This window comes from Histomonas meleagridis (assembly GCF_020186115.1).
Source record: "Histomonas meleagridis strain 2922-C6/04-10x chromosome Unknown contig_337, whole genome shotgun sequence".
Taxonomy (NCBI): domain Eukaryota; phylum Parabasalia; order Tritrichomonadida; family Dientamoebidae; genus Histomonas; species Histomonas meleagridis.
This window is the reverse complement of record NW_027150874.1, coordinates 1-11,890: the sequence shown is the minus strand read 5'-3', so window position 1 is coordinate 11,890 and position 11,890 is coordinate 1. Positions and strand designations below refer to the sequence as shown.

Here is an 11,890-nt window from a genome sequence, read left to right as displayed (position 1 = left end):
ATTATTTTATATTCAAAACATCATGAATATTGATTTTGGAATAGAATAAACAACATATTAATTCCAATTGATGCTACTAGATTATTTCAGCTTGAAGAACGCATTTCTAAATGCATCGTTCCGTCTTTTCTATCAAAAAGTCAAATAAAAAATATTAATGCATGGTGGCATCTCTTCAGCTCAAATAACGACTTCAACAAATAATTCAAAAAGAGGAAGTGAAAGAAAGAAAAGTCAAAATGTTTACCTGGAATTACTTCTTGCACTTGAACATATAATATTTAATTTAACGAAAGAAACTCTTCACTCATTAATACAAAAAACTCTAGATTTACTTGATACAAATTTACCTTATTCATTTAATATTAATATAAGTAAATTGATTTATTTAGCTTTTGTATCACGAAAGAACAAAAGTTCTATTTATATTAATTATTTGAAATCAATTCAAGTTAAAGAAGAAGAAATGAAGAAAAGTAATTCCAAAATATTTGATTTTTTTATTGAATACATCTCCAATATTAAATCACAAGAATCAAACTATCTAATTGCTAAAATAATTGATCTAAATTTAGTTCATAAAGATATCATAATTAAAAATAAATCGAAATATTTTGCACATTATAAAACAGAAAAAGAAAGCAAACAAAGATATTTTCAACCTTTTGAGATAACTTTTATTAACAATTATGAAGAACTTTCAAAGAATGATTGGGAACTTCATAAGAAATATGTTAAAGAAGGACATAATCCAAATGAAATTGCGAAAATAATTCGAAATGATGAAGTAGAAAAACTTCGAGAAATATCTACTGAAACAAATTTTGATTATAATCAAATAATTGATTCATCACTTTATGAAAGATGTTCATTTATTAACGAAGATGATGTTACATTAATTGATTATGCAGCATTTTTTGGATCAGTTAAATGTTTTAAATATTTACTTATGAATAATGCAAATGTAATAAACACAGGTAAATATGCAGTTGCAGGTGGAAATGAAGAAATCATTCATTTATGTGAACAAAATCATTCAACATTTAAAGATGCATATAAAACAGCAATTGAATTTCATCGAAATTATATTTTTCATTATCTTTATGTAAATAATATTGGGAAAATTAAAGATTTACAGAAATTAGGAAGAAAATGTGTTTTATATTATAATTATGAAATTTTATTGTTTTTACTTGAGAAAGGAATGGAAATTAATGATGATATTATTAATGAATCAGCAAAAATTGGAAATATTTTTCTTACAAAATATTTCTTTGACGAATATTATATTCCAAAAAATGTTTTAATTTTTTCTGCAAAATCAGGAAATATTGAATGCTTTGAATATATTTTAAGAAAAGATATATTTGATATTAATGCTAAAGATATTTATTTGTTTTATTTAAGATTTATTTTAATAATTTGATATTCTACAACAATATTTGGAAATTATTTAAATTATCTCAAACAGCACTTATGAATGCGTCTGCATTTGGTCATACAGAAATAGTTGAATTACTTATTGAACAAGAAGGAATTGACATTAACACTAAAAATATATATTTACTTAATTTATTATTTTTTTGAATAATTTTATATTTCAAAATAATATTTGAAAATTATTTAAATTATTTAATACAGCACTTATTTTAGCATCTTATAATGGTTATACAGAAATAGTTAAAATACTTCTTAATCAAGAAGGAATTGATATTGATACTAAAAATTTTTGTTTTATTAATTTGAAATTTATTATCATAATATGAAAATTAAAAATAATATTTGGAATTTTTTTAAAATATTTAACACAGCACTTATGTTTGCATCAGAAAACGATCACATAGAAATAGTTCGTTTACTTCTTGAACAAGAAGGAATTGATATTGATGATAAAAATTTTTGTTTTATTTATTTGAACTTTATTATAATAATATGAAAATTAAAAATAATATTTGGAAATTGTTTTAAATATTTAATACAGCATTTATATTAGCATCTTGGAATGGAAATACAGAAATCGTGAAATTACTTCTTGAACAAGAAGGAATTGATGTTAATGCTAAGGGTATTTATTTGTTTTATTTTATATCTATTACAATATTTTGAAACATCAAAATATTTTTTGGAAATTATTTTAAATATTTAATACAGCATTTATATTAGCATCAGAAATTGGTTATATAGAAACAGTTCAATTACTTCTTGAGCAAAAAGGAATTGATATTAATGCTAAAAATTTTTAAATGATTTATTTGAATTTTATCATAATATTTTGTTATTTCAAAATAATATTTGGGAATTATTTTAAATATTTGATACAGCACTTATGAATGCATCTTTATACGGCCATACAGAAATAGTTAAATTACTTCTTGAACAAAAAGGAATTGATATTAATGCTAAAAATATTTAGATAATTTATTTATAATTTATTTTAATGATTTTATGTATAAAAATAATATTTGGAAATTATTAAAATAATTTAAAACAGCACTTATGTTAGCATCTTCAAATAATAAAATAGAAATCGTTAAATTACTTCTTGAACAAAAAGGAATTGATATTAATGCTAAAGATAATATTTATATTAATAATTTGCAATTTCAAAATAATATTTGGAAATAATTTAAATTAATTCAATCAGCCCTTATAATGGCATCTGCAAATGGTCATATAGAAATAGTTAAATTACTTCTTGAACAAGAAAAGGCTATTTAATAAAATTAATGCTCTTCGCAATCTGTTAATATTATCTTATTTTGTTTGCATTTTTGCGATCAAATAATGCATAGTTTTATTTTTGATCTGAACAAACCTTTATAAAATCCAATTTTTTCTAAAGATATCTTTAAAAATTTGTGGAAAAGTTTTTGTTCAAAAACATAGTGTTTATGATTTTTCTTTGAATTTTACTTATTTTGAATTGCTTATTCTTTTATTTTTCAAATATTTTTGATTACAATTATTATTAACATAAATGAATTTGGCAAAAAGAGACATTTTTTTTACATATTTATTAGTGTATTAGAAATTAATATAAGGCACCAATGTTAATGTAATAGAAATTCGCCCAAATTTTTCAATATTTACATCTCATAATAATATTTGAAATATATTTAAATTGTTTAATACTCCACTTATAAGTATATAGTTGCATCTCAATGTAATAATTTTGAAATTGTTAAATTACTTCTTTACCAAAATAAAATTGATGTTAATATTAAAAATATTTTTTTTGTTTTATATAAAATTTTCTTGAATAATTTGATGTTTTTATCAAGGATTTAAAAATTACTTAAATTATTTGAAACAGCTCTTCACACCGCATCTTTCAAGTGGTATTAAGGTTTGAGATAAATTAACTATGTTTGTTCGTCTCCATAACTGGTCAAATGTTTCCACAACGGTTTTGACATTTCATGATTCTTTCGATTTCCATTATAACAAAGAAAGGAAGAACCTTAGTTGCACGCCAATTTAATCACTTGACGAGGAGTCAAGTTGAAGGAAATTTGAGTGCATTTCCAAAACTTATCACAAATACGAGTCAATCATATATCGAAACAGAATCAATTCGTTATGTATTTCAAGACATCGGAGATCTCTATTTCATATTAATGACAACAAAAGATTCAAACATTTTAGAAGATCTTGATCTTTTAAATTTATTAATTGAAGTTACACGTGAAGTATTAAAGGATCAAAACAATCAAATCACAGAAAAGTCCGTTGTTAATTCCGCTATTGATTTAATTCTTGCTTACGATGAATGTATATTTGATGGATATCGACAAACAGTTACATTAGAAGATGTTAAAACATTTTTGTTAATGGAATCCAAAGATGAAGATGAAGCTATTCGTACACGTGAGCTTCAAGAACAAGAAGCGAAGAGAGAGCGTGATCAACGTATCAAAGAGATTGAGAAACAGAAGAAGCTTCAAGCGGCAATGAACAAGAACCTCGGCTCATCATCTTCAGCGTCATCAAGTTATGCTGCGCCGTCATATTCTCCATCAAGCGTAACGGTCGTTCCGGATATTTCAGAGCAACCGGCCAAACCGCGCCGTCCTAACGTTCACGGGGGTGGTATGGTTCTTGGCAAGAAGGCGACAGCACGAGAACGTGCACAACAAATGATTCGTGAAGAAGGTCTTACACCGGAGTAAGGAGTATGGATTTGAAGTAAACATTTGAAAAGTTAGAAAAAAAATATCTATCAAAAGTGACAATGCTTCTCAAAAAGTGGTATCGGATGATAAGTTTGCACGTTTACTATTGTCACTTTTGACAATGTGTTTTTTTTTGTCTGGTGAAATATTTCTTTATGCCAAAGCAATTTTTTCGGCCAAAAATGTTTGTTTCAAAAATGCGGTTAAATTCATACTTTATTTGTTGGAACGTGGCTATGCACAGAGATTCCCTTCATTCTTCAAACCAGTCACTTTTCTATCGGTGTCTCTCAAATTTTGTATAACGAATGATGATGAAATTTTCTGAATATTGGCTGCCAATACAGGAAAGCTTCTGCTTTAGGGTTTCATTCTTTGTAATAAAAATGTTTTAAAATTTGAATTCTAATTTTGTGTAAGTAAACCAGTTACATGTTTATGTTTCACGATTGATGTTATTTTTTTAACGGACGATACAGAGCTGAGGTTTATTATGATCAATTTTTGGTTTGTTATTTGGTCATTTCAAAAATGTACCAGAAAAACGAAGAAAGGAACTTATATTTTTTAAAGAGTTTGCAAAACACTATAATTAAATTAGGTGATGAGAACTTTGAAGAATCCATTCAATTTACAATGAATTTATTTGATTACAATTTTCCACATACTTTTGTTTTTGTGATTTGTCATATGACTTATACTTCATTTTTATCTCGTAAAAAAGAACCAAAAATTTATTTGCGATATTTGAAAACAATAGAAGAGAAAATTAATTTTGAAAATAAAGGCGAAATTAAGATATTTGATGTTTTTTATAATTGTATAAGCAAATATAATTCACAAGAATCATATTATCTTATTGAAACAATGTTAGAAGAAAATTTAATTTGTCCTAATTCATATATACAAACAGCATATTTTGCACATCGTTTATCTGAAGAAGAACTTCAAAACTTATCATATAAAAATCAAAATTATCGTTTATATGAATTTTTTGTTGAAAATTATGTAAATCTTCAAAAAGATAATTGGAAACTTCAAAAAAAATTTGCACACGAAGGAGTTAATCCATTAGATATTATAAAAGCAATACGAAATGACGATATAGAAAAGTTACAAGAAATTTCATTACAAGATAAATTCGATTTTAATCAAACTATTCAACCATCAATTTTTGAAAGGTGTTCTTTTATTAATGATGGGCATCATATTAATATTGCTGATTATGCAGCATTTTTCGGATCGATTAAATGTTTTAAGTTTATACAAATGAATGAAAAAAATTTATCAGCGTATGGAAAATTTGCTGTTGCAGGTGGAAATCTTGAAATTTTTCATTTATGTGAACAAAATAATTCATCATTTGATGGATCATATGAAGCTGCAATCGAATTTCACCAAAATGATATCTTTAAATATATTTATGAAAATAATATTATTCAATTAAGTAATATTAATAACTTAATTAGTGAATGTATAAATTATGATAATTATGAAATTTTGTCATTTCTAGAAGAAAAAATTGGTGAAAACGTTGATTTTATTATAAACAAATCTGCTTTCGTTGGAAATATATATCTTGTTAAGCATTTCCAAGAAGTATATGAACTACCTAAAGATATCTTAGTTTATTCTTTAAAGTCACAAAATCTCGAACTTATAAATTATATTCTTGAGCAAGAAAATATTGACTTCAATGCTAAGGATAAAATTTCTTTTTCATTCTTGTTTTATTTTGTATCATAAAATTTTGATTTAATATTTGGAATTTTTTTTATGTTTTTGCTACGCCACTAATTTTAGCATCTAAATATAATTTTATTGATGTTGTAAAATTTCTTCTCAAGAAAAACATTAATATCAATTCTAAAACAATTTATTTATTGGTTAATATGTTTATAGTATTAATAGAATGATGATTTTTAATAATATTTAAAATTAATTAAAAACATTTTCAACAGCACTTATTGAAGCTTCTCAAAATGGGTTCATTGATATTGTTAAATTGCTTCTTGACCATGATATGATTAATATCAATGCTCATACCTTATATTTGTTTAATTTTATGTTTATATTAATAATCTGGTATTTTAAAATTATAATTAATTTTTGTTTTTCTAATTTTATTCAGCTATATCTTATGCAGTTATGAATAATCACAATGAAATTGCTGAATTATTACTTGGTCGGAAAGAAATTGATGTTGATTCTAAAAGTGTTTCTTCTAAATTTTTTTTATTTCTATATATTACTTAAAATTTATTCAAAATTTTCTCTTTACCATTAATTGCATGTTTATATGGTAATATAGAAATTCTAAAACTACTTTTTAGTAAGTATAAAATTGATCCAAATTCAAAATATGCATATAATAATGATTTGATTTTTCATCTCAAAATTTGGAGTTTTATCTGAATAATTAAAACTTTACTTATGTATTCATGCGAAAATGATTATATAGAAATAGTAAGTTTTCTTCTCGACCAAAAAGGAATTGATATCAATGCTAAAAGCATTTAATAATATTTTTTAATCTTTATTTCTAAAATTTTTTGTTTCTAGGAAATATTTGGTGTTTGTTTCTTAATATTCGTACTGCTTTAATGATAGGAATTAAAAATAATAGGACAAATATTGTTAAATTACTTCTTGAACAAGAAAATTTAGAAATTAATAGACCTGATATTTACTTAGTTTGTTAAAAGTTTAACTTACTGATTCTTAATTTCATAAAAATATTTAAAATTTCCTTGTATATATTTAAAACAGCATTAATGATAGCATGTAAAAAAGATAATTTTGAAGTCGTTAAATTACTTCTTGATAAAGGATGTAAGAATATTAATGCTAAAGATAATTATTTTTAATTTTTAATATAGATTTATAATTTCCACGATTACAATGTAATATTTGGAGTTATTTTGTGTGTTTTAATACAGCGCTTATGTTTGCATCCAAAAGTGGATCAAAAGAAATCGTAGAACTACTTTTGGAACAACAAAAAATAAATGTAAATGCTCAAAATATATATTTAATTTACACGATGTTTATTTTTACAATTTAATATTTCAAACTAATTCATGGTATTGATTTAATTAATAAGAAACATCACTTATATTAGCAATCAATAGAGGACATGAAGAAATAGTAAAGTCACTTCTTAAACAAAAGAAAATAAATATTACAATTAGAAATGTTAAATCACTATATTTAGAAACAATATTATAAAAAAATTTCTGGGAATTATTTAAAATACATAAAACTATACTTATGATGGCTGCTGAAAATAATCAACCAAAAATTGTTAAATTACTTCTTGAAAAAGAAAAAATTGAAATCAATGCAAAAAATGTTTTAAAATTTTAATTGGAATTTATTTTACTTATTTATTTCACAATAATACTTGGAATATATTCAAATTTCGTGAAACAGCACTCATGTTAGCGTCAGAAAAAGGTTGTCCTGAAGTCGTTAAATTACTTCTTGAAGATGAAAGAATTGATATCAATATTAAAGGCATTTGTTATTTTAATTTGATGTAAATTATATAAATTTTATATTTTGTAATAGCACATGGAATTTTCTCAAGTAATTTGAAACAGCGCTTATTTTAGCAACTAGATATAGTCATATTGAAGTAATTAAATTGTTACTTGAAGATGAAAATATTGATTTCGATGCTAAAAATATTTTTTTGATATTTTCAATATTTGTTCTATAAAAACGAAATTTTAAAATAACATTTGGAAATTATTCAAAATACATATGACGGCACTTATTTATGCATCTGAAAATGGTCTTACAGAAATTGTTAAAATACTTCTTGCACAAGACGGAATTGATTTCAATGCTCGAGAAATTTTTTTGGCTTATTTAAATATCGATTTAATTTTTTTGGAACATTTTAAAATAAAATTTGGAAATTATGTAAAATATTTAATACATCATTAATTTTTGCAACTAAAAAGGGCTATACTGATATAGTTAAACTACTTCTTGAAAAAGAAGGAATAAATGTTAATGCTAAAGGAATTAATTTCGTTTTCCCACAGATTATTTCAAAAAATTTGGGTTTCAAATATATTTTCGGAAATTACTAAAAATATTTGATACAGCACTTATTTGTGCATCTCAATATGGCTTTACTGAAATAGTTAAACTGCTTCTTGAGCAAAAAGGAATTGATATCAATATAAAAAATATTCATTTATTTGAGTTAATGTTTATTTAATATATTTAGTGATTAAATGAAATGCATGGGATTTTTACAAATTGTATAAAACAGCGCTTATGGTTGCATCAGAAAATATGCATTTTGAAATTGTTAATTTATTAAATAAGTGATATGACTTTCCTTTGTAAAATTGGATCCAGCTTGTTGGTATATAATAAAGTAATATGTATACATGTTGTTATTTAAATTTAGAACAATTTTTTGACTAATTTCAACGCTTTAATATAAATTATTGTAGCACATATTTTCTTATAATCAGACACACATTTTCGCTCCGATTATTGTATTCCTTGTAATTGATTAATTGGGCAAGAATACAGAAAGCACTTTTGTCGGCAAAATTTTTCACGTAAATCACATAAAAATCAATAAAAAACGATCAGCTCCGATCGATAATATAACAAAAAGTCACTCAGAAGTTTTCGGTCACACTTTTACATAAGAAGCGCGGTTATTGCGGTTATCAAACAAAACAACAAATCTTAAAGACAAATGAATGTACAATACGCGGCACATAACTATTTCCAATTGATCTTGAACAATGCAGTTGGTATCAAGACAGTTATTCTTGATGATGAAACAATGAAATTTATTAGCGTTGCAATGACCAAAAATGAATTATTCAAGCAAGAAGTAGCCTTAATTGAAATAATCAAAGATAGGTTTAATTCCAAAGCAAGACCTCCTTCAGCTGATATGGATTGTATTTGCATTGTAAGACCTACTCATGAAAATATTGAGTTAATCAAGGAAGAACTTCAAAATCCACAATTCAGACGCTACGAACTTGTTTTTACTAATACTATTTTAGATGAATCACTTAAGGGAATTGCCTTATCTGATACTCGAGAACTTGTTCATTCAGTTCAAGAAGTTTTTATTGATTTTTCAGCACTTAATGGACGACTCTTTTCTCTTGACATTCCAGACATTAGTAATTTCCGGAGGAATCCAAACAGTTTTGTATATTCATCAGAAATCATCCAAAGGCTTTTAGCGGTATTATGTTCGTTACGTATCAAACCTGTTATTCGTTATGAGAGAAGTTCAGAATCGTGTAAATCTATTGCCGAAGGTCTTAGTAAGTGTATTACCGTTGACAAATCTACCAAAAATTTATTTGAAAGTGATTATCGTAACGCCACATTATTAATATTAGATCGTCGGAGTGATCCAGTTTCACCACTTATCCATTTCTTTGATTATTCCAGTTCATTACATGAATTTTTCACCATTGACCACAACACAATTACCACTGATGATGAACAAAAGTTTATCATTGATGAGAGAACTGATCCTAAGTCCAAAGAGTTCTTCAACTCATATCTTGAAGATGCCCTCAAAATGATCACGACACGTTACAACCAGTTCAAAAAGGGAACTTCACCGCAAAACAATGACGACACGAATCAGTTATTCCTTCAGAACATCAAAGGCAGTCAAGAAGGTGTTTATTTGTCGACACATTTAACGTTAGGAAATAAGATATCTGAGTATGTGAACAACAATGGACTATTAGAGATATGTGAGCTTGAGCATATCATCGCAGGAACTGAATCAATTGACGATAGAGATGTCATCGAACTCATCAACAAAAGTAATAACTTCGATGCGTTAAAAATCGCATTAATTTACTCGTTACATTTCGAAGGCGAAAGAGATTTAAGAAGAATTAAAGAAGTTTTAATGAACAAAGGCGGCTGGAAAAACAACGAAGTTAAATATATTGATACGATACTAAGAATCGCTGGTAAAAACAAAAGAAGTGGCGACTTGTTTAAGAACAAAACTGTTGGAGCGCGATTTATGAAAGGAATCAAAAGTTTATCAGGCGAGAAAAGTAAATTCGAAATATTTAAGGCGCAATTGGCAGAAATATTAAGCGATTTGAAACAAGGAAAACTTAACGAAAATGATTACCCTTGGATAAGCCCAAACAAAGAAAGCCCGAAGAAAGTGATCGTGTTTTACGTGGGCGGTACCCTGTACGAAGAACTGAAGGTCGTGAGCGAAATGAGCCAGAACACAGATTGGGATATCATAGTGGGTGGTAATTATGTGCATAACTCGAAGTCTTTCATCGAAAATGAAATAAAACCATTCGCTATCTAAACATAATAATTAAACAATTTAATTTGAAATCCAAATTTTGGGGTTTTATTGTTTATAAAAGTAAATGCCGTAGAAAATATGTTCAAAATTGTAATTTAAAAGTCCATAGAAAATGCAATCATTTGAAGTTTGTTCCAATAAAGGAATCACAAAACAATGCTTCCCAAGATTGCCCTTTTAGATAAAGCACCAATTGTGAAGTATATGCTTCGGACGAATCGTTTTAACTTTTTTAACAATAATTCATAATAAATCCAGAAATAAATTTTCTCAAGGCTTTCTTTTCATAAGATACATGTATAATAATTTGATGACAATATGAAAAGGCTTATCGTAGAACCAGGGCAAAAAAGTACCCGACTTTTTGAATAGATTATATCCACTTTTTCATAACTAACCGTACCGATATAGGGTAAAAAAGTGACAGCAACAATTTTCCATTCAATTTCTTAATTCAAAATTGATTTGCCTGACAAATAATGAATACCCATTTAATAATTTTGGTTGTCGAATATATTTGAATGCATTCAAATAATTATATGTGTTAAAACAATTTCATGATGTAAAGTGTTAAAATTTTTTCATTAATGATTTTGTGTTCATCGAAATTTGCATTTGGAGTTTCCTTGTTAACGGTTTTTGATGTTTTGCAATTTCTAATATATTTTGTAATTGTTGCATATGAAATACATTGATCTTGAAGAGTCAATTTCATTTCTGTATATATTGATTTTTTATTTTTCCCTTGTAAGTGTAAGAAAATCGCAATTGATTTTCGATCGAGTTCCATTTTGAACTTTTTGATAATTTCAAACGTATATTTTTTCCAATTTTCGATCAAAAAAGTACTAATATCTCATTATATCTAATTCATTATGAAACTTCATATTTATAAAAAATAAAATGTTATATACATATATTATTTATATATATTTATTAATAATTAAATATGCTCACATATGGAGATGCTACACTTAGGATTGGACACCCTATATTTCAGCATTTTTTGGGTTTATCTTTTATTATTCTTTGCGTTTATCTTTTATCATTCTTTTCTCTTTACTTTTGTTATCCTTTTTGTTTATCATTTAGCATTCTTTTTGTTTATCTTTCATCATTCTTTTCTTTTTATTATTATTTCCCACTGCTATATATAAGTCTAATTCTCTTATTATAGTTTACATGTTGCTGAGTTTATGTCCTTCTTTCCCACATTTATGGCATCGATATGTTCTTTTTGTTTTATGTGCACCGCATTTTTTTTGGTGATCAACAAATAAAGATTGTGTTGTGATTGGGCGACCTCTCTGTGCAATAAATTCAAGCGATCCTGTGGAACATGTTTTTACACACACACACACAGCGCTATGTG

The 11,890-nt window shown here is 25.8% G+C and overlaps 2 protein-coding genes across 2 annotated transcripts; both read left to right on the top strand.

The window, feature by feature from the left end:
* Positions 1-3,419: 3,419 nt before the first annotated feature.
* On the top strand, positions 3,420-4,169 carry GO595_005369 (Coatomer subunit delta; the record flags this gene model as incomplete). The annotated part of the gene is made up of 1 exon (XM_067918604.1): positions 3,420-4,169. The coding sequence occupies one exon, from the start codon at positions 3,420-3,422 to the stop codon at positions 4,167-4,169; it is 750 nt and encodes a 249-aa protein (XP_067774433.1).
* Positions 4,170-8,898: 4,729 nt separating this feature from the next.
* GO595_005368 (Sec1 family protein) lies at positions 8,899-10,518 on the top strand (the record flags this gene model as incomplete). The annotated part of the gene is made up of 1 exon (XM_067918603.1): positions 8,899-10,518. The coding sequence occupies one exon, from the start codon at positions 8,899-8,901 to the stop codon at positions 10,516-10,518; it is 1,620 nt and encodes a 539-aa protein (XP_067774432.1).
* Between the last annotated feature and the right edge of the window lie 1,372 nt (positions 10,519-11,890).